This window comes from Mobula birostris, chromosome 6 (assembly GCF_030028105.1).
Source record: "Mobula birostris isolate sMobBir1 chromosome 6, sMobBir1.hap1, whole genome shotgun sequence".
In the NCBI taxonomy this organism is placed as follows: Eukaryota; Metazoa; Chordata; class Chondrichthyes; order Myliobatiformes; family Myliobatidae; genus Mobula; species Mobula birostris.
The window spans coordinates 186,689,012-186,713,763 of record NC_092375.1 but is presented as its reverse complement, the minus strand read 5'-3'; the positions used below and the strand labels follow the sequence as shown (position 1 = coordinate 186,713,763).

The 24,752-nt window shown below is 42.4% G+C and overlaps 1 protein-coding gene across 1 annotated transcript in view; it reads left to right on the top strand.

Moving 5' to 3' along the window:
* The window catches only part of LOC140198774 (low-density lipoprotein receptor-related protein 2-like), a 359,184-nt gene that overhangs the window by 655 nt on the left and 333,777 nt on the right, over positions 1–24,752 (top strand). Inside the window, 5 exon segments of the mRNA XM_072259784.1 lie at positions 6,965–7,084; positions 7,181–7,297; positions 14,232–14,613; positions 17,596–17,843; positions 24,167–24,378. Coding sequence (XP_072115885.1) covers positions 6,965–7,084; positions 7,181–7,297; positions 14,232–14,613; positions 17,596–17,843; positions 24,167–24,378 — 1,079 coding nt within the window.

The following is a 24,752-nucleotide window of genomic DNA, read 5'->3' as shown; positions in this document are numbered from 1 at the left end:
CATATTTTTTGCAAAATGATTTTATAAGTTTAAATTATAAAATTAGGCTACTTGAAATGAAACTATCCAGTTTTCTTTTGTGATTTAGTCTGATTTTATAGCCATCTGTTTTAATAGTTTAATAAATTGTGACTTACTTACTGCCCATTACACCACTGGCGTTTAAGGAAGCATAGAAGATCCTCCATCTCTGAATGTCCATACCATTGCACACAGATATACAATGATCCTTCATTGAGTCTTTTAAGAGTTACTTAGAAACTAGGCACATTTGGAGAGAAATGAACTTTGAAGATGAATTATTTGATATTCTGTTTGTTTTTCATCTACATTCTGATACAATATGTCATTTATTGCTGAAATTCTACTGCCCAATATGCTGTTAGTGTTTAGGTCCTCCATCTCTGGTGCTGTTCAGGACTTCCTTCATTGTGTCAGTAGCTCGGTGTTCACTACCATCAGCCATGCAAGTCCCGGGTGAAGTTTCAGGAATACCATTGCACTCAGATGTAGAAGGATTCTGAATTGCTGTTTCCATAACAATTTTGTTTTACCAGTCAGAGTTGTTAGCCCTGAGCTGAACCTCCAAACCTGGAGGACCGGTGGACCACTCTTAGTCCAGCCTCTACCCTTTAACTTGTTTGACATGGGTGACCCTACCAGGAGCCAAAGCACAAAGCCCGAACTCCAGCCAACCTAGCTGTCCAGGTCATTGAGACATGCAAACCTCCAAACCCTACGATAAGGTTATGGTCCTCTTAGAGGTTTCGTGTATTGAGTGGAGATAAATTTGATAGCTCTAGGCATGAGTGTCGTGATGCATAGTTCAATTACTCCTATCCAGCTTGGTACTTCCTGCGTATCGCACTGAATCGACATGCAGCCAGGACTGACCGGGTGCCTCATTTAGCTCATCAACTCAATTTGATTAGCAGCAGTTAAATCAAGTTTGTGCTTCTTGCCACAGGTGGCTGAGGAGGCCAGGTCACTGGGTGCACTTAAGGCAGAGGTTGATAGGCTCATGATTAGTTAGGGTGTGAAGTGTTATGGGGAGAAGGCAGGACATTGGAGCTGAGGGAGAACGGCTCAGTCATGATGAAATGGCAGGGCAGACTCGATGAGCGGAATAGCCTAACTCTGCCCCTAGGGTTATGGTTTAAGATTAGAAATGGCATTCAGTTGGAATTCAGATACAAGGAAACCCAAGCAAATTCGTTATCAGCTGACATTTAGTCCTTGATTTGCAATGTGATCAGTGCAGGTTTATCCCAGGCTGATCGGCTGAATGGCCTGATTCTGCTGTAGGTCTTGTGGTCTTAAAAACAACCGTCATGTCTTAAAGAAGAGATGCATAAGACAGTAGAGGGAGCTGTAAGGTGTTCTCAAAAGTCATCTTGGAGATTTTCGGTTCATCAAAGTCAAGTTTATTGTCATCTGCACAGGTAGATGTATGCACAGGTGCAATGGAAGCCTCACTTGCAGCAGCATCACACGTACAGAGCATCATATTGTGGTACTACACTGAGCAAACACACCATTGCTGCTTTGATGCTGGAAGTCTTAGAGCAGGAGCAGGAGAGGAACAAAGGTCCATGAGGTACTGCAGACACATTAAGGAAGGCAACATTTAAGAGGGCAATTGTCAGAGTAAAGTCGGAAGACTTGGTATTGTACTACAGACAGTTAAATAACCTCACTGATATGGTCAGGGTCAGTATCTCTAAATGCCATATCCCACCAACTGGTCAATAGTTTCTGACAATTCTCCTTTCATCACTTAATATTTCAGTAATATTTGAGCAATATTGTAAATATATTGTTTGCAACACACACAAAATGCTGGAGGAGCTCATCAGGTCAAGCAGCATCTATAGAAAAGAGTAAACAGTCGACATTTTGGGTCAAAACCCTTCTTCAGGACATTTTCTTTTTCATGGATGCTGCCTGACCTGCTGAGTTCCCCCAGCATTTAGTGTGGGTTGCTTTGGATTTCCAGCATCAGCAGAATCTCTGTGTTAATAATGTATTTCTTGATTAATTATTCTTTGTTGTTTAAATAATTAAATCATGGACAGGTACATGGATGGCAGAGGTATGGAGGGCTATGGTCCCCGGTGCAGGACAATGAGAGTAATCCTTTCAAATGGTTTCAGCATGGACTAGATGGGCTGAAGGGTGTGTTTCTGTGCTGTACTTCATAATGACTCCAATTCATTATGGGTTATGTGTACAAGTACGTGCATGGTATACGTCACCGTGACATCATGTCAAACGTGCGCACCTCACTTAAAGTAAAAAATTAAGTTAGACTCACATTCTGGACTCTCCTTGTTTTCCTTTCAGTTAATTTTTGGTTTAGTTACAAACCAAAACAATTACGTCTCCAGCTTTCTCCTCTATGAATTTGAATTCCTTCATGCATTTCAAAGTGGTATCGTTGCAAAACTCACTGTGTATCTGTCATCTATATCACTCAAGCACATAACACCTCGCTTATTGGGATATTTCACCACCTCCTAAAGGAGAAAATCTCCTACAGCTTCAGATGAGAGTAGCCAGTTGATAGAGTACAAGCACAGCAGCTTTGCCAGAACCTGATGGAGGAGCTAGTTCTTGTGGTGTTTAGTACCAGTGATTGTAAAGTCCGTGGTCGGCAGTGGATTGGAGGGCGTAAGAGACAGTGGCTTGTGCTCTTCTTCAAATACCAATTCTCCCACTGCTTAACAAGTCAACTGTGCATCTGTCTCTTAATTTCTCCCGTTAACCCTATCACAATCCTATTCTCACATCTTTCTCCTTGCTGATAGCCCAGCACGGTCATTTTGTCAAAGGGTGGTGAAAAACTGAGAAGAAAAAGAGAATATTACCCAGTTAGACACTGCAGATTTTGATATTGCATAAAATTTGGCAGCAAGGGTACAAGCACAAAGTGCATGCTGTGAGCAACAAGCTACACATAGCTTTCGTCTGAAACATTGGAAACGAATGTTGCAGCAAGCTCACTCCCACCTGGATGATGCTGGTGGCATTGTGAGAATCACAGTTTTTGATTTCTCTAGTGCCTTCAATACAATCCGGCCACTCTTCTGAGTGAGAAGCTGCAAAGGATGGGCATAGACAAATCCACTATCTCCTGGATTTCTGACTATCTGACAGACAGACTCCATTATGTACAGCGGGGTAGTTCTCTGTTTGAGATGGTGGTGAGTGGCACTGGAGCCCCACCAGGGACTGTCCTGTTCCGTTTCTGTTCATACTGTGCACCTTCAGTACAAATCTGAGTCTTGTCACTTGCAGAAATCCTCTGATGACTGCAATGGTTGGGTGTATCAGACATAGGCAGGAGTCAGAGTAGATGACTGGTGGACAAATTTGTGGAGTGGTGCATAAGGAATTACCTGCTCCTGAATATGATCAACCAGGGAGATGGTGATTGATTTTAGGAGGAAGACTGTGATGAGTCCTGTGTACATTCTCTGAGAAGTTGTTGCAGTGGTGGAGGAGTACAAATACTTGGGTGTTCACTTTGACAACAGGTTTGACTGGAAAACCAACACCAAGGCTGCTTACAAGAAGGGGATGAGCAGGCTCTATTTTCTAAGGAAGCTGAGATCCTTTAATGCATGCAGCAGGATATTGGAGATCTTTTATCAGTCTGCTGTAGCGAGTGCAGTCTTCTTTGTGGCTTTATGTTGGAGGATGCAAAAATTCTAAATAAACTCATCAAAAAGGCTGGTCCATCCTTGGCTATGACAAGGATCACTAAACAAACTTTTATCCATTATGAACAATCAGACAGATTCTCTCCATGACCTACTGAATAAGCAGCAGAGCACTCTTTCGAACAGACATATTTCAGCTCTGCTGTCACAAGGATCATTACAGAAAACCTTTCCTACCAAATGCAATAAGAATGTACAACAGTTCATCTCCGTGCAACAGGAGAATACACAATAGTCTCTGCGTAATTATTTCATATATCATTATTGCAAGTTAATGCTCATTGGTAAATTAATATTTGTGTATATTATTATTCTGTACTTTATTATTAGTTAGGTCTGCACATTGCTAAGTGTGTTTTAAAGTGTTGCTGTTGTAATGAAAGAATTTCCCACTTGGGATCAATGAAGTATTTATTTTTACTACTACTTATACTACTACTAATACTAATACTGCTACTACTAATACTACTGCTGCTGCTGCTACTACTACTAGTACCAGATCAGCAGTGAATAAGGAAGCATGTGATTTTTGCTGCAGAGGATTTGGTTATGGAGTAGCCAAAAACTAAGATGAAACTGATTAACAATTAACAGCAATTTGTTGATTAACTACTGGTCCACAAACATTTGATAATTTAAATTTTGGAATGTGGATCCTAATCCTTACATCCCTCCCCAAAGTATTTTGAAAAGGAGGGAGTGGAGTACAAGAAGGCAGTTCACCACTCGTTCTCACGAGCATCTGTGAATGAGCAATCAGTTCTCAGGAATGCTCTTGGCCCAAAATGTCAATTGTTTGTTCATTTCCATGAATGCTGAGTTCCTCCAACATTTTGTGTGTATTACCATGATCAATAAATGTAGGCTTTGTACACAATGCTCAGAATCCCAAATTTTTTTTTATTAATATAATTTTTTTATTGAGTTTTCAAACTTGGTTACATGGAATAATAATATCTACCCTCCCCCCTCCCCTTAACCCTTCCCCCCGATACATACCCCTACCCAAAAGAAAAGGAAGAAAAAGAAGAAAAAAGAAAGAAAGAAAGACTGCCTGGATATTGGAAGGTCTCCACATGCTCCATGGGATTCGAAATAAATTTAATATATTTATTTGTTTCTTTCCCCAAAGGACCAACATCTTAATCGTCGGAGCACCTATATATGCCAACCTATCTTTTGTAAATAAGTGCGCCAAATATTCAAAAATGTATCATATTTATCTCTTAAATTATAAGTAATTTTTTCAAGTGGAATACAGCTAAAAATTTCATTATTCCAATGATCCATACTTAAATACGAATCCGATTTCCAAGTAACTGCAATAGCCTTCTTGGTTACTGCTAATGCGATTTTTATAAATTCTTTCTGGTATTTATTCAATTTAAGTTTCGGTTTTATCCCTTCAATGTCACCTAATAAGAATAATATAGGGTTATGTGGAAGTTGAGTTCCAGTAATTTGTTCCAATAAAACTCTTAAATTTATCCAGAAAGGTTGAATTTTGGAACAGGACCAAGTAGAATGTAAAAAAGTAGCAATTTCTTGATTACACCAAAAACATTGGTCAGATAAGTTTGAATTAGTTTGAATAAGTTTGAATAAGTTTTAATTCCACATCCTATTGCCACACATTTTAATTCCACATCCCATTAAGCAGGATCTCCCAGTGGCCACACATTTTAATTCCACATCCCAGTCCCATTCTCATATGTCTATCCACGGCCTCCTCTACTGTAAAGATGAAGCCACACTCAGGTTGGAGGAACAACACCTTATATTCCGTCTGGGTAGCCTCCAACCTGATGGCATGAACATTGACTTCTCTAACTTCCGCTAATGCCCCACCTCCCCGTCGTACCCCATCCGTTATTTATTTTTATACACACTTTCTTTCTCTCTCTCTCTCTCCTTTTTCTCCCTCTGTCCCTCTGACTATACCCCTTACCCATCCTCTGGGTTTGTTTGTTTTTTTTCCCCCTCCCTCTTTTCTTTCTCCCTGGGCCTCCTGTCCTATGATCCTCTCATATCCCTTTTTCCAATCACCTGTCCAGCTCTTGGCTCCATCCCACCCCCTCCTGTCTTCTCCTATCATTTTGGATCTTCCCCTCCCCCCTCCCCACTTTCAAATCTCTTACTAGTTCTTCCTTCAGTTAGTCCTGACGAAGGGTCTCGGCCCGAAACGTCGACTGTACCTCTTCAGCATCTGCAGAATTCCTCGTGTTTATGAATTTAATCTATTTATTTTTTGCGGTGTGATATAGAATTGGTGTAAAAATTATATTGTACTAATCTGAGTTGAACATTTATTGTATTTGTCATACTGTCAAGACATAGTCTTGACCAATTTGTTGCATCTTTCTTTGACGAACGAAAACCGGCATGGATTAGAATTGAATGAGATAAGATAGGAGAAAATACACCCGAAGACTTTACATATAAGTGGGAATCTAAATGGCTACGGGAAAAGAAAGAATCTCCTATATTAAATATTTGATTGATTTATGGAATAAGATAAATGTTCATGATGAAATAAAGAAATCTTTATTAGCAAGGAGACCTTTGATTCAAAACAGACTTATTCCTTTTATAATGGATAATCAACTTTTATGTAATTGGTACCAAAAAGGGATTAGATGTATAGGAGACTGTTATGAAGGAGGTATATTGATGTCATTTGAACAATTAAAGAATAAATGTAAAATATCAAATAACACTTTCTTTTGTTACCTTCGATTAAGGGCTTATTTAAGAGACAAACTGGGTCAAACAATGTTTTTGCCAAAACCTAATGAAATTGAAATTTTAATTCAAAAAGGAAAAATTTAAAAAAATATTTCTTTTATGCATAATCTGATTCAAAAACAGACACTTAAACAAGGAATCCACAAATCAAGACAAAAATGGGAAACGGATTTGAGTATTAATACCAAAATTAATTTTTAAAAAAGCATTGGAGATGTGTCCTTACTTTTGTTGTGTGAGTTACTAAGTACAGGAATCAGAAGTGGAAGATCTTAAACAAGAGAAAATCTGCAGATACTGGAAATCAAAACAATACACATAAAATGTTGGAGGATCTCAGCAGGCCAGGCAGCATCTATGGAAAAGTTCCGATGAAGCACCTTGGCCTGGGACATCGACTGTTTACTCTTTTCTATAGATGTAGCCTGGCCTGCTGAATTCCTCCTGCATTTTCTATGGAAGATTTTAACTCATTTTCTTTTTACTTCAAAATGAAGATTCCACAGGTTCCTGTCAGCCTGAACAGTTTTTATGCCCAGAACATCGGTGCATTGACCCAGTTTACGTTTGTGATGGTGATGAAGACTGCCTGGATGGTTTGGATGAACAAGGCTGTGGTGAGTGCCAAAAGAAGGTAGCAAATTTGTCATTAACTTTTGAATTGATAGTACTGTATGACTTAGATCCTTTAATCAAAATTAATTTCATTACAGTGTACAACTGCACCTCATATCAGTTTAAATGTGCAAGTGGAGAGCAGTGCATCAATATTTTCTACCACTGTGATGGCATTTTTGATTGTCTGGATGAATCTGATGAGGCAGGATGTCGTAAGTGTATTACTTTACAGCTAATTTAAAATGAAATTTTTATGTATTTATATGCACTTGAATAAACAGAAACACAGAAAACCTACAGCACAATACAGGCCCTTTGGCCCACAAAGCTGTGCCAAACATGTTTTTACCTTAGAAATTACCTAGGGTTACTCATAGCTCTGTATTTTTCTAAGCTCCAAGTACCTATCCAGGAGTCTCTTAAAAGACCCTATTGTATCCATCTCCACCACCGTCACCGGCAGCCCATTCCATTCACTCAACACTCTCTGTGTAAAAAAAACTTACCCATGACAACTCCTCTGTACCTGCTTCCAAGCACCTTAATACTGTCTCCTCTCGTGTTAGCTATTTCAGCCCTGGTAAAAAGCCTCTGACTATCCACACAATCAATGCCTCTCATCATCTTATACACCTCTATCAGGTCACCTCTCATCCTCCAATGGTCCAAAGATAAAAGGCCGAGTTCACTCAATCTATTCTCATAAGACATGCTCCCCAATCCAGGCAACATCGTTGTAAATCTCCTCTGCACCCTTTCTATGGTTTCCACATCCTTCCTGTAGTGAAGCGACCAGAACTAAGCACAGTACTCCAAGTGGAGTCTGACCAGGGTCCTATATAGCTGCAACATTACCTCTTGGCTCTTAAACTCAATCCCACGATTAACGAAGGCCAGTGCACCGTATGCCTTCTTAACCACAGAGTCAACCTGCACAGCAGCCTTGAGTGTCCTATGGACTCAGACCTCAAGAACCCTCAGATCCTCCACACTGACAAGAGTCTTACCATTAATACTATATTCTCCATCATATCTGACCAACCAAAATGAACCACCTCACACCTATCTGGGTTGAACTTCATCTGCCACGTCTCGGCCCAGTTTTGCATCCTATAGATGTCCTGCTGTAACCTTTGACAGCCCTCCACACTATCGACAACACCCCCAACCTTTGTGTCATCAGCAAATTTACTTACCCATCCTTCCACTTCCTCATCCAGGTCATTTTTTTTTAGATTAGATTAGATTATGAGGACAAGAGTTTATTGTCATTTAGTAATGCATGCATTAAGAAATGATACAATTTGTTCCTCCAGAATGATATCACAGAAACACAAGACAAACCAAGACTAAAAAAACTGACAAAAAACACATAATTATAAGATATAGTTACAACAGTTCAAGCAATACCGTAATTTGATGAAGAACAGACCATGGGCATGTAAAAAAAGTTTCAAGGTCTCTCGAAAGTCCCATCATCTCATGCAGATGGTTGAAGGGAAAAACTCTCCCTGCCATGAGCTTCCAGCGCCGCAAACTTGCCAATGCAGCATCCTGGAAGCACCCGACCACAGTCCGACTCTGAGGCTGTCCGAAAACTTCGAGCCTCCGACCAGCCCTCCGACACCGAGCACCATCTCTGCCGAGCGCTTCGACCCTGGCCCCGACAACAGGAAATAGGCAAAGCCAAGGATTTGGGGCCTTCCCCTCCGGAGATTCTTGATCATACAGTAGCAGCGGCAGCGAAGCAGGCATTTCAGACGTTTCTCTAGATGTTCCTCCGTGCTTCTACACATCTGTCTCCATCAAATCAGGATTGTGCACGCCATCCTACTTCACAAATACGATATCATTCGGAGCGGCCGCGCACGCTGCGTCGCGCCGCCATCTTCTCCTCCCCTGATTTATAGAACTCACGAAGAGTAGGGGTCCCAGAACAGATCGCTGAGGTAAACCACTGGTCACTGACCTCCATGCAGAATCTGACCCATCTACAACCACTCTTTGCCTTCTGTGGGCAAGCCAGTTCTGGATCTACAAAGCAATGTCCCCTTGGGTCCCATGCCTTCTTACTTTCTCAATAAGCCTTGCATGGGGTACCTTGTCAAATGCCTTGCTGAAATCCATGTACAATACATCTACTGCTCTACCTTCATTAATATGTTTAGTCACATCCTCAAAAATTTCTATCAGGCTCGTAAAGCACGACCTGCCTTTGACTAAGCCATGCTGACTATTCCTAATCATATTATGCCTCTCTCATATCTCATAAAAGGGGATAACTACACCCACTTGCCCCATCATTGAGATGTTCCCACAACCAATGATCTCACTTTAAGGACTCTTATCTCATGCTCTTGTTATTTATTGCTAATTATGTATTAATGTATTGAGATACAATGCAGAACAGGCCCATTTGTCCCTTCGAGCCACACCATCCAGCAATCAACTAATTCCTTCTTTTCTTTTTAAAGCCCTTAACTCTCCTAGCTAATCACAGGATAATTTACAATGACCAATTAACCTACCAACCAGTACAACTTTGGACTGTGGGAGGAAACCACGTGGTTACAGGGAGAACGTACAAATTCCTTACAGGTACCGGCTGGAACTGAACCCTGGTCATCTATATTGTAAAGCATTGTGCTAACCACTACACTACAGTGCCACCCGCATTTTCACAGTTTGTTGTCTTCTGCGCTCTGGTTGATCTTTCATTGATCCTGTTTATATTTACCGTTCTACAGATCTGCTGAGTATGCCCACAGGAAAATGAATCTTGGAGTTGTACGTGGTGACATATATGTACTTTGACAATAAAATTAACTTTGAACTATTCACTTGTTGCCTTTCCTGTGGTTAAAAGTGTTCTTGCTGCTTTTGAAGTTTATTGACATGAAGGACAAGAGTATCTTCTCTCCAGCTCATTAAGCTTAACATGCAGGGCCAGAGTCAGTTGCACACGTCATCTTACGATCCCATGCATATTATTCATTTTCTCTAACTTTTGAATTTGTTCATTAAATTAACTCGAGAACCAGTGCTATTAAATCTGGGGTTTCCAACCTGGCGTTCATGAACCTCTTGCCTAATTGTGTTCATCCATGGCCTAAAAAAGGATGTGCCATTCAGAGTTTACTCCAATCAGAAGCCCCGGATGAACAATGAACTCCTCCCGGGAGGGGGGAGAAGATGGCGGCGCAACGGCAGCGCGCACGGCCACTTCGGTGGTGATGTCTATTATCTGTCAAGTAGGGGACTGTGCACAATTCTGATTTGATGGAGACAGACATGAGAGCACAGGGGAACATCTGGAAAACTTCTGAAATGCCTGCTTCGCTGCCGCTGCTACTGTGTGGTAACCGGAATCTCTGGAGCTGAAGGCCCCGAAATCTTCAGCTTTGCGTGTTTCAGCGGCAGGGGAGAGGTCGAAGGCGCTCAGCAGAGGATGGCGCTCGGAAGGCTGTATCGGAGAGGCTGGTTGGAAGCTCAAAGTTTTCAGACGGATGGACTCAGTGTCAGCTGTGATCGGCTGCTTCCAAGGTATCGGCAAGTTGACGGTGCCTGGAGGTTTATGGCAGGGAGTTTCTCCCTTTTGCCGCTTGCTATCGGGGACTCAGGAGTCAATTGGCTCGGAATTTTGAGACTTTTTTTTACTGTGCCCGTGGTCTGTTCTTTATCAAATTATGGTATTGCTTTGCACTGCTGTAACTATATGTTATAATTATGTGGTTCTGTCAGTGTTAGTCTTTGGTCTGTCCTGTTTTCTGTGATAGCACTCCGGAGAAACATTGTATCATTTCTTAATGCATGTATGCATTTCTAAATGACAATAAAAGAGGACTGAGTGTTCTCATAATCTAACTCCGGAACTTGCCGAGAGCCAGATCAGACGTATTGAAGACTGCAGATCACAGATGCTCCAAGACGTGTAAGTATTTCTCCGGAAGGCCATCAAATAGCGAAGTGGAGATTCCTGACTAGACTGGAATCCATGAGGGACGTTCGACAGCGGTGCAGAATTTGAAAGGTATGACCTCCTACAAAGTTAAATCTTGTGACGTAGGGGACAGCAGAGCTTCACTTCCAGATGAGCTCAATGCCTTCTATGCTCACCTTGCTCACCAGAACAGAGAGGAGCCATTGCACACCCTCCATGTCTCATGATGATCCTTTGGCATCAGTATCTGAAGATGACGCATGGGCTGCCTTCCAGAGAATGAGTCCAAGGAAAGTATATGATCCGGAAGGAGTCTCTGGCTGAGTACTGAAGACTGTGATGACCAGCTGACTAGACTATAAACACAAGGAAGTAATGTTGAGATTTTATAATATGCTGGTGAGGTCTCACTTTGAGTATTGTGAGCAGGTTTGGGCGCCTTATCTAAGAAAAGATGAGCTGAAACCGGAGGGGATTCAAAGGTAGTACATGAAAATAATTCCAGGTTTGAATGGCTTGTCATATGAAGAGCGTTTGATAGCTCTGGTCCTGTATTCTCTCGAATTCAGAAGAACGAGGGGTTACCTCATTGAAACCTGTTGAATGGTGAAAGGCCCTGATAAGAGTGGATGTGAAGAGAATATTTCCTATGGTGGGAGAGTCTAAGACCGGAGGACATAGCCTCAAAATAGAGAGGTGTCCTTTTAGTATGGAGAGTATGAAGAATTTTTTAGCCAGAGAGTAGTGAATCTGTGAAATTCTTTGCCACAGGCAGCTGTGGAGGTCAAGTCCTTCTGTACATTTAAGGCAATGGTTGATAGATTCTTGCTTCGTCAGGGTAGGATGGGATATGTGGGAGAAGGCAGGAGACTAGGGCTGAGAGGAAAATTGGATCGGCCATGATGAAAAGGTGGAGCAGACTCGATGGGCCAAATGGCCTAATTCTGCTCCTAGATCTTACGGTCTTATGGTAATCATGGATGTCTTTCGGGTAGATAGAACTCGTCAGCCTGGGAAGGCAGTCCATCTAAGAGAGGGAAAACTCAGATTTCAAACCTCCGCTGCCTTGCAGCCATACCCACTCATGGGAAAGGCTTCAGGAGTAAACCCTAAAGACAAATCTGGAGCTGGAGTCCCTAAGGCAGTCCAATGTTGCCTTCAACCTTGTTCTGAAACTCCTGCGACGACACTGGTGCCAAGCTGTATTGGCCCTTGCCCTTCCCTTGGACAACTTGGGTATCGTGGAGAGGGGAGACTTGCTGCATGGGCAACTGCCGGTCTTCCATACAACCTTGTCCAGGCCTGCGCCCCAGAAAACCTTTCCAGGCGCAGATCCATGGTCTCCTGAGATTAACAGATGCCACCACGCCACCACCATGGATATGTTCAGCCTCTCTCTCTGGCAGTGTGTGGTACCCACCTGTTTCAATCAGGCTTCAATCATACCGGTAGCTGTTTCAATGTCTAGCGCCCATTGGCATTTACATCCGCATTGATGAATGCTTTCGAGAGGCTGGTGTTGAAACATATCAGCTCCTGTCTGAGTGGTGACTTGGATCCACTCCAGTTTGCATACTAAAGCAACAAGTCTACAGCGGATGCCATCTCATTAGCTCTTCACACAACCCTAGAACATCTGGACAGTAAAGATGCAAACATCAGGATGCTCTTTATCGATTACTGCTCAGCATTTAATATCTTCATCCCCTGAAAACTAATCGGTAAGCTTCAAGTCCTGGACCTCAACATCCCCTTGTGCAACTGGATCCTGGATTTCCCCACTTGTAGACCCCAGTCAGTTCGAATTAGCAAAAATACCTCCACCACCATCACCATCAGCACAGGAGCACCACAAGGAGGTGTGCTAGGCACCCTGCTCTGCTCACTTTACACCAAAGACTTATATGGCTAAGTACAGCTCCAGCACCATATAGAAGTTTGCAGATGACACCACTGTTGTGGACTGTATCAAAGGTGGTGATGAATCAGCATACAGGAGGGAGATTAAAAACTTGGCTGAGTGGTGTAATAACAACAACATCCCACTCAATGTCAATAAGACCAAGGAACTGAATGTAGACTTCAGGAGAAGGAAACCAGAGGTCCATGAGCCAGCAATCATCAGAAGATCAGAGGTGAAGAGAGTTAATAACTTTAAATTCCTGGGTGTCACTATCCCACAATATAAACGTAGTTACAAAGAAAGCATGGCTGCACCTCCGCTTCCTCAGGAGTCTGCAGAGATTTGGCATTTCATCAACAACCTTGGCAAACTTCTACAGATGTGTAGTGGAGAGTGTGCTGACTGGCTGGATTATAGCCTGGTATTGGGAACACCAATGCCTTTGAGTGGAAAATCCTACAAAAGGTACTGGATATGGCCAAGTACATCATGGGTAAAGCCGTCCCAACCATTGAGCACATCCACATGAAGCATTGCTCTAGGAAAGCAGCATCCATCTTCAGAGATCCCAGGCGATGCTATTTTCTCTCTGCTGCCATCAGGTAGAGGGTATAAGTGCTTCAGGAATTACGCCACCAGGTTCAAGAATAGTCACCACCCCTCGACCATCTGGAACAAAAGTTACCACCCCTCAACCATCTTGAACAAAAGGGGATAACTACATTCATTCTACTTCTGGTGTTTCCACAACTGATGACCTCATTTTAAGGACTCTATCTTGTTTTTCATGCTCATTATTTATTGCTATTTATTTATATTTGCATTTGCACAGTTTGTTTTTCATTGCTTCCATTTACTGTTATTGTTTTAAAGATTGCCTTCTTACTGACTGTTATCCGGCTGCCACTTCGGGTGGCAATACGGTCCTCCATCTTTCTGTCCTTGGCTATTTTCTGTATTGTGCCCCAGGTGTGGTTCAAGATTGTCATTTCTGCCTCTACAGTACAGCGCCAAGTTGTCTTTGGTTTTTTCCATTTCCTCCAGCTTTTAGGGTCCAAATGTCTTGATGAAGGAGTTGGCCTCTCTTCTCATCACATGCCCCATCCATCTCCAATGTTTGCTCATGATGGTTGTGGCCATGTCCTGTTGATGACACTGAAGGAGTAGTGTTTGGTTGGAGACTTTTCTTGGCCAGAAAATATTGAGGATCTTCTGGAGGCTCGTGGTGTGGAATGACAACACAAAAAGTTGTTTTACCTAAATATCAGAAAATGTTAATTGCAACATTGTTTTTCTTTTGTAGCCACTCGGCCTCCAGGAATGTGTCACCAAAATGAATTTCAGTGCCAAGGTGATGGTTCTTGCATACCATCAAATTGGGAATGTGATGGCCATGCAGACTGTATTGAAGGATCAGATGAACATCTCAGCTGTTTACCAAAGAACTGCTCTGCAAACTATTTTCGATGTGACAATGGAAACTGTGTCTCCGTGGCTTGGCTTTGTGATGGTGATAACGACTGCAGAGATATGAGTGATGAAAGAAACTGCCCAACACAACCATTTCAATGTGGCAGCGACTAGTGGCAGTGCCCAGGACTCAGCGTCTGTCTAAATTTGGATAAGATTTGTGACCACGCTCCTGACTGCCCAAATGGTGCAGATGAATCTCCGTTCTGCAGTAAGTAAAGCACTTTTAATTATTTTCATATTTTGTATAATGAACTTGGGACCCAGCACTGTACATACAGTACTGTGGTGTTGTGCAGAAGTCCTTATAGGTGTGTGAGTATACACACACACACACACACACACACACACACACACACACACACACACACACACCCTCACCCACCCACCCAGTGTGCCTAAGACTTTTGCACTGTACTGTATTTGTCCATGTGGAGCAGGGAGCACACTCAATGGGCCAAATAGCCTAACTCTCCTCCTCTCTCTTATGATCTTAAGGGTTTATAACAGCCAGTGAGCCATTAAAATCATGTTACAGTGATGCATCAGATTCAGAAGTCAAGATATTATTGTTATTTTGCGTGCTGTATATAATAATGCTGGGTCATTATACATTCTTACAGTTGTTACTTATGCTTCAGGCAATTAATTTTAAAATCAATCACTTCCCTTGATTTTTACAGCACTCTTGGACATACACCTCGTTTCTGTAGTTACCTTCAGAAAAACTTCATTTAAACTTACACCTGTAAATTCTATTATGATTAAACTAATCACTCTAAACTTTAGGATCGTAATTTGAATGATATTCAAATTTTCCCCCGCCATCCGAAGGTAGAGCGTTCCTATGAAACGGTTCATAAGCCAAAATATCGTAAAGCGAAGAAGGAATTACCATTTATTTATATGGGAAAATTTTGTGAGCTTTCGCAGACCCAAAAATAACCTACCAAATCATGCCAAATAACACATAAAACCTAAAATAACAGTAACATATAGTAAAAGCAGGAATGATATGATAAATACACAGCCTATATAAAGTAGAAATACTTTTCCACAATCATTACTGAATTGTTCTCTGGAGCGAAAATCTCACGCAAGCGCTGTTGGCAGAAAATCTCACGCAAGCGCTGTTGGCAGAAACACGCGCAAGTGCTTTCCAGTAACCTGTAAGCTATGAAGCTGCCAAATCATACCAAATAACACGTAAAAATACACAGCCGATATAAAGTAGAAATAATGTATGTACAGTGTAGTATCACTTACGGGAATCGGGACAGCGCCAAGCACACTGTTGATGGTGTGTTAGACTGAGTCGTCGGAGTTAAGGGTGGTGCAGTAGCCCCCCACCTTCCAGGCTGCTGAGCGATACATTGCTGCGAAGAACGCAGGGGTCCAGCGGTAGCCGGGGGACAAACAGCACATCTTTAAGAAAAAAGCCGAAACAAACATGCTAATTAATTAGGTGCCACCCGTGATTGTCGACCCAGATCAGTGCCGATTTCCAATTGCGTCGTCTCTGATCTGGGCCGACAATTACATGTCGGCGACACCTAATTAATTAGCTTTTTTCTTAAAGGTGTGCTGTGTGCCTCCCGGCTACCTTTGCATTCTCCGCGAATCGGTATCTGTCCGTGGCCTGGGGGTTGGGGTTGGGGCGGTGGGACACTGGGGTGTCATCTCGTCGCTTGTTTCCATTAGAGCAGGCAGCTCATCTTCTCCTATGACTGTCCTCCTCGATGTCGAAGGTCGAGGTTCGTCGTCTGCTGTGGCTGATGTGGAAGGCTTGCTTGACTGCTGAGCCTCGCGTATTTTTCTATCACACAGTTCTTTAATAAGGACTCAAACCATCCTGCAAATATCCCCTAAACCGACGTACCCTTTCAAAACTAAAGTCGTACTTTATCATCACTCATTCGGTTTCGATTGTTATCCTTTTTTCTTCCAATTGCATCAGCTCTTCATCTGTCAGTTCTTGGTGATGGGATGCCAAAACCTCTTCAACATCATCTTCGTCAACTTCCACAAGCCAAACTCACGTTGTCCTTACTTCATTCACCATGATCCAAACACTTAATTATGTCTAGTTTTGCTGTAAGTGTAACACCCTTTTGAGCTCTTTCAGGCTTTTCCGATACCATGGAACTCATCTTGCAAACGGCTGCTCACAGGCTCGTGTTTAAGCAATGCCGGCGAGAATCCGGGGGAGAGCAGCTGCTCGGGGCGCGCTGCCTTTTATCGTGCGCTGATTTTTTTGCACGCTGATTTTTTATTGCGCGCTGCATTTTTTTCGTAACATTGAAAACACCTTCTGAAAGTGAAAATAGGGTACTGATGTAGGTATTTCGTAACAATGAGGTTTTGTAAAGTGAACGTTCGAAAAGCGGGGGACACCTGTAATTATACTTACGCTTGAGTTGAACTGGATTGCATTTGTAAACCTAACATGCAGCGGAAGATGGAATATATGAACAGTGGCATGATAAGTAATTAAATTTTTAATCTAAGAGTCATAAAGAAGTAAAGCACAGAAACAGGCCCTTTGGCCTATCTACTCCATGCCAGAACCATTGAAACTGCCTAACCTTCACCTTGCACCGGGATCACAGCCCTCCATATCCCTACTATCCACGTACCTATCCAAACTTCTCTTAGATGTTAATACATTATATTCTTACTGTGTCCACTTGCCTTTTGTTGTTTGCACAGATTGTTCTTTTTCTGATATTTTCTTGAATGGGTTCCATGATGTTTCTTTGTTTCGTGGCTGTCTGTGGGAGGGTGAATGTCAGAGTTGTATTCCAAATACATACTCTGATAATAAATGTACTTTGACTTATTTTACTGTAAAAATCCAAAATAGCCATCAATCATAAAAAGGAAAAAAAATCATGCTTAGCTGAGCGATGAACTCATCTCCACATATCAGTCCTCAAATCAATTTGATGCGGTTTAGATTTGAACACATCATGATAGTGATATTAAACCTGATTCTGCTTTCATAAGCTTGCCTTTGAGAGAGGTTACTATCCATGAATTCAGTAACAGGTTAAAAGTTAACTCCAGGAACTTGTTTTGTAGTCTTGTCATACGAAACAGTTGATTCAAATGCTATGAAGAAATATGGGAGTGTTAAAATAAAGATTTAAGATGCTGCTCTGAAATTACTTCTGCTTTTGTTTCTGACAATATCTAAGTATGGAAAGCTGTGAGGAAGGCAATGCAGGATGCACACATGGATGTATTCAGGGGCTTTTTGGTGCAGAGTGCTCTTGTCCAAGTGGCTATCAGCTTACAAATGACTCGAAGACCTGTGAAGATATGGATGAGTGTAATCCACCGGGCAGTTGTAGTCAGATATGTTACAATGAAAGAGGTTCTTTCAGATGCACCTGTGATGAAGGTTATGCTTTACAAGCTGATCAAAAGACCTGTAAAGTTTCAGGTAAAGTTAGTTAAATTTTTCTGTGTTCAGCTGAAATGAATTTTATCAGACCAATAACTGTATTGCTGTAATTTTTTCCCATATATTCCACGGAATTTATTCACATGGTCCCTGAAACTGTTAGTAAAGGAATAGTTTCACGTGACGTGTAGAAAAAATGAACAAGGTGTGAATCTATCTATGGAAACCAAGAAAACAGTTTTTTCCCCGTAGGATCTATCTAGCTATCTATTTATCTAAGTGGATGTCTATATTTATAAATATCTGGATACCTATCTATCTACCTTGATTGATTGATTGAGATACAGCACGGGCTAGACCCTTCCGGCCCTTCGAGCCACACTGCCCGGTAATCTCCTGATTTAATCACGGGACAATTTACAATGACCAATTAACCTACCAGCCAGTAGGTCTTTAGACTGTGCGGGGAAGCTGGAGCACCCAGAGGAAACCCACATGGTCGCGGGGAGAACGTATAAACTCCTTACAGGCGGTGGTGGGAACTGAATTCGGGTCACCTGTACTGTAATATGTAAAATGTTGTGCTAATCACTTTGCTACCATGCCACCTGGTAATCATAATCATCGTAATATGTCTTTGCCATGAATACAAAGCTTCAAAGTTGGACCAGTTATTAAGTATGTAATAATAGACAAGCACTTTTACGAACTGAAAAGCCATCTAGTTCTGAGCTAACCTGCTCATTTCAACATAGTGGCCATTAGTGAACTCTTGTGGTAATGCTTCCTCTATTTAGATCATGTTATTGGAATGTAATTTTCTATCCACAATTATTGCCTATTTGTCTACCAACTAGCCTGTGGTAATCCATTACGAATGGATGATCTTTTCCTTCTATCACTACCAAACCAAACTAATATGTTCAATTGGGGCAGAAGATTTTACAAAACATTATTATTCAGTTTGTCTGCTATCAACACTTTCTTGCTTATCGATCCTTTAAGCCAGGACGCCTATCATGGACCCCTACTGTTAGCCGAGGGGTCCCTGCACCCCAGGTTGAGAACTCCTGCTTTAAACTAGGGAGAAAAGATTGCACAATCTATTTTATAAAGAAGCATTTTATCTACATTTTCAATCTCCAGTTTACAATCTATATATTCTCTTTCCTTCCACTGCGAATAATACTTTCTCTGTATAGTATGGCCTGCATTATTCTTATACCCTATTAATTTCCATAGATGCTGTCTGACCTGCTGTTTCTCCAGCATTTTTGTATGTGTTGCTCTCAATTCTCTGCATCTGCAGAATCACTTCTGTTTTTTTTTACTGCTTGTTAATATCAGAATATGCAGGGAATTGCAGAGTTCAGAACTGAATTTCAACAAGATTTTAAATTGGAGTAATAATATTTAGGTCAGGAAATCTGCAAGTAAGTTATCTCTCTGAAATGTTGTTACACACTCTTCTACTACCCTTGCCACTATTCATGGGGTTGATGAGAAGTCCTATATGCAACAGCACCAGTCAGATAACCAGCTGATAGTATTGGGAAGGTAGAAATAGCCAGAAGAATTGCAGATTTTCAGTCACTTGCCATTTGCTCATTTGAATGTGACAGTTATTGCTTTGAAAGCAGGAATGCTATTGTAATCCACACCTAATTTAGGTAGCCCATAGCAGGATTGAACCAAGTATGTAGTAAGTACTTCTAGTTTTACTGGAATGACGTCATCGGCATTCGCATATCTGGATTATAATTGAGGTATGTAATTCCAACAGGGTGTTTTTAGACTGCTCAGTTCTGAGCTCAGATTAGATCAAGAATTCCCAGCCTGGGGTCCATGCACCCCTCGGTTAATGGTAACACCCCATGGCATAAAAAAGGCTGGGAGCCCCTGACTTAGCTCCATCATAATGTAATGTGGCACCTTGTCAGAAAGATACAGCTATCCTGTAGCCTGGGTTGGCCCATATGCCTACTTATCTTTTAGGATAAATGATATCGTGTGAACTGGTATGGTTCCCATATTCCAGTTATCTTAGCAATGCAGTTTTTCATTGTCTTTCTAATCGATTTTTTTCTCAATATTAAGCCCTTTTTTTGGTATATATTCTACTCTTGACCCGGCTGGTGGGGTAGTGGCATCAGTGTCGGACTTCGGGATGAAAAGTCCCAAGTTTGAATCCAGCCGGCTCCCCTGCACGCTTTCCATCCATGCTGGGTTACGAGCTGGTAATCTCTTCAGAAACTCATCTGGCAGAAGGCAAAGGCAAACCACTGCTGTCACTTGCCTCGTACCTTGTTCCCCACTACGTCAGAGAGGCATGGAGGGAAATCACCCGCTAACCGGAGAAACTCCGGATGGGACATACCTTTCCTATTCTACTGTTGAGGTGGTTACGTCTAGAGTCTGTGAAGGGGCCATCATTATCCTATCATTTGGGGGCGACGGTAGCGTAGTGGTTACCACAACACTTTACAGGCGACCTGAATTCAGTTCTCGCTGCTAGTTGTAAGGAGTCTGTTCTCCCCGTGACCGTGTGGATTTCCTGCGGGTGCCCTGGTTTCCTCACACAGTCCAAAGACTTACCGGTTGGTAGGTTAATTGGTCATTGTAAATTGTCCTATGATTAGGCTAGGGTTGAATCGGGGGAATGCTGGGCGGTGTGGCTCGAAGGATCGGAAAGGCCTGTTTCACGTTGTAACACATCATTATGTGCTTTGTTGTATAATGTAGGCGATAATGGTCCCAGGACCATGATAGTTTTTGGCAAATTCTTCTACAATGGTTTGCCATTGCTTTCTTGGGCAGTGTCTTTACAAGATGGGTGACTCCAGAAATTATCAATACTCTTCAGAGATTGCCTGCCTGGTGCAGTAACCATGATAATGTACCAGCTGCTCATACAACTATCCACTACCTGTTCCCATGGCTTCACGCGACCCTGATCAGGGAGCGGGGGCGCTAAGCAAGTGCTACACCTTGTCAAAGGGTGACTGTCAGGTTTGTGGAGGGAAGGAATGCCTTACACCTTCTTGGTAGAGACTTCTGGAAGAGTTAAAAAAGAATCCAGATGAAGGATCTCAACCCAAAACATTGACTGTTCATTTCCCTCCAGGAACTCAGCTGTTTGACCTGCTGAGTTCCTTCTGCCTTTTTTTTGTGTTCTTTCCGATTCCAGCATCTGGAGTCTCCTGTCTTCCCAGGAGGTGGGAGCCTTAGACGAGGTCCAACAGGGAATATTTTCACCCAGAAAATAGCTGAAATTTGGAACGCTCTGCCTGAAAGAGTGCTGGTGACAGATGCTCTCACAACGCAGGCATCACAGTAGTATAACGGTTAGCAGGAGTCTATTACAGCACAGGGCGTTCCAGAGTTTGGAGTTCAATTCTGGTGTTCTGTATGTCCTCCTCTGTATGTGAAATATGTGGGTTTTGACTGGCTCCTACTGTAGTCCAAGGTCATAAGGGGTGGGTTAATTGGTCACTGTAAATTGTCCCATGGTTAAGTTAGGGTTAATCGGGTATCTCTCGGGTTGCTGGGGTGGCATATCTGGAAGAGCCAGAAGGGCCTGTGCTGAGCTCTATCGCTGTGTTGCCCTTAAGGCATTTATTTGACTTTGTTGGGTCTGCGCTTTAAATGATTTGTTTGTAACTATTTTCTAGTTAAAGCTAAAGGTTGATAATTAAGTTACAGTATTATAAAGGTAAATTCATTGTCAAGGGTATATGGCGGCGTGCGATGACGTCACCGCCGGTTGGGGGAGGTGTGAAGGCGGGAGCCGCGCGTGCGGCGCCATCCTGAAGAGCTCCGTTTCTACCCACAAAGAAACATTATAGAAGCAACGCCGTAAGTTCATGAGGAAGTACTTGAAGTAAAAATATTAACGCGGTTTCTGTGAAGGAAGCGGCGGTTGGGGCGGCGCGCGTGCCGGCTTTTCAATTCCAGAGGCGGGGTGGGCTCGAGCCCGACGGCGGTTTGACGGGACCCCCCCTCCCCCCCCGCTGCTCGGGGCGGCCGGAGACTCGCGCTGAAAGCAGAGAGAGCCCCTGCTCTCCAGAATGTTTGTATTTATCATCAACAGTTTTCACCGTACGATGTTAATGTGGAAGAGTGAACAGTAAATGGTTAACCTTACTACGACTCTGTCTTCATTGGCTCCGGTTTAACTTGGTGTTTAGTCAGAGTTCCAACACTGCACCAGAACATTACAATCGCTAAATTAAATTAAGTAAGTAAATTTCTAGACAAGCATTTGAATTGAAAAAAATCATAGAAGGCTATAGATCTGATACAGTGAAACAAGATTAGAATTTATGTTATTGTTTTTATTTATTGAGAAACAGCACAGAGCAGGTCTTTCCAGCCTTTGAGCTGTGCTGCCCAGCAATCCCACAATTTAATCCTAGCCTAATTGCGGGACAATTTACAATGACCAATAAACCTGCCAACTGGTATGTCTTTGAACTGTGTGAGGAAACGCACACGGTCACAGACAGAACATACAAACTCCTTACAGGCAGCGGCTGGAATTGAGCCAGGGTTGCCCGTGCTATTTTCCTTTCCATGGATGCTGCCTAGCCTGCTGTTTTATTTTCAGATTTCTGGCTTCTTCAGTTTTTGATCTTCATTCTCTTTTCAATCTTCCTTGCCGCACATACCACTAGCCTCCCAAAGAAGTGGAACTAGCCAGCTATTTGATCTTGTCATCTCAACCACAGAACCCAGATCAGCTCAACCTTCACCTCCATGGAATTACAAAATGCAGACAGCTTTGCTCAGCTAGCAGTGATGATTGAGCACATAACTGGTGGATCTTGCATCAGACATCTACTAACCATAGACCGCTCTCCCTACAAGCAAGATCCACAACATCGACATAAGAAATTCTGCAGATGGGATGCTGGAAATCCAGAGCAACAAACACAAAATACTGGAGGACCTGAGCAGGCCAGGCAGCATCTATGGAAATGCATAAACAGTTGGCATTTCAGGTCGAGACCCTTCAGAACTAGAAAGGAATGAGGAAGATGCCTGAGTAAAAAGATCGGGGTAGGGGAAGGAAGATACCTATAAGATGATAGGTGAAGTCAGGTGGGTAGGAAAGATAAAAGACTGGAGAGGCAGGAATCTGATAGGAGAGGAGAGTGGATCATAGGAGAAAGGGAGGGAGGAGGAGGGGACCCACGGGAGGTGATAGGCAGATGAAAAGAGGTAAGAGGCCAGAGTGGGAAATAAAAGAAGTGGGGAAGTGGTGGGAAAGAATTTTTACTCATGCCATCAGGTTAGAAGCTACCCAGACAGAATATAAAGTGTTGCTCCTCCACCCTGAGGGTGGCCTCATTCTGGCACCACAGGAAGCCACGCAATGACATGTCGGGATGGAAATGGGAATGGGAATTAAGATGTTTGGCTAGCAGGAAGCACAGCTTCTGCTGGATGGAGCATGAGTGTTCAACAGAGCACTGCCCGTTTACCACGGGTGTCACCAACGTAGAGGAGGCAACACCAGGAGCACTGGATCCATGATAGGGTCCACAACATGATCTTAACTTGGGAATCAACTCTCAGTGAAGGTAGATTATCAATGACAAAATTTATCACTGCCTTCAGTGTACTTGCACAGCCTTCAACCAGGTGTTTGAAAGCCAAGACTTCAAACCAGGCAGCATGCTCAAAATTCCCAGCCTTCTATGTGCCCAATAAGTATGAACTGGCTCTTGATGGTGATGCTGGATTGAGTAGCCGATGGCTCAGGTTTTTGGAGAATGATCACTCGTGCCAATATAGTAAAATCCTCTGTCAGCATCAATATATTTCCTAAGCCTACATCATCAGCATCAACTATAAGTTCATCCTCAGCCATCTCTACCAGCTGAACAAAATTGTCTGCACACCACCAGAAACAAGTACTTAAATCCGATCTCCATCATGGCAAGAATTTTCCTCTTTGAAGAGCTAGTATTTGCTGTTTGATGAGGTCCCTTGGTCTTAACTCCTTAACTGCTAAAGTTAAGACTCAGCATCAGGGAAGGCACCAAGTACCTTAAATCCCTGCAATAAAACCACTTGAAAACCGTTTGCCAATTGTGGAATGAACACAGAACTCCAAGCAATTTACCCATGTGTGCTACTGAGTGTCACCCAAGGCAGAGTCTGCAGATCTGACAAAGGACACTTCAATTATTTTGAAATCAATAGAATTAGATTAGAAGCGTGTCATCCTCAACTCCACTGGGTTTTCTAAGATGTAAATGTAAATGGCTAAGCCATAATTAGTAAGTTTTTAATGAATTTCTTAGTAAATTCTTGTTGCTTTGAAATCAATACAATTAACATGCTGATTTTCTATCTAGATTCAACACATGTTCAGTTAATGGTGGCAAGTCGCGGTCATCTGGTTTCTGAAACCATCAATGTACGGCCACCTACCATACAAAGTGTGATCCGTGATGGGAGGAATATCGTTGCAATTGATTTTGATTCTAAGACTGGTCGAATTTATTGGTCAGACGTAACTGAGGACAAGGTTTGGAGTGCTTTTCAAAATGGAACAGATCGAAAAATTGTAAGTATATTTCTGTTCTCTGGTAGAACAATGTGATTTCAAACAAGTTGCTTACTTTATCCATTATGGTGGATTCTAACATGATAATGCAGATAATGGGCATAGATGTCCAACTATTGTAACATGTTTGGTTTTAAGTTTAAAGTAGCCCAGCATAGGTCACGTGAGCTGTTTCTGTGAAAGGTCTGCAGGAAACACAGCTCTTTTGTACATGAGACTCAAAACATAGTTCACAGTGCCGTTTAAATACAAACTTTACTCAAAGGCCTTGTATCCTGTCGTAGGAAGGGGTGAGTTTGGGATAGGATTAAGGCATACAGTCTACGTATATTCTGCAGATGCTTCAGGTAAATGGATGTAAGACCAAAAGACCA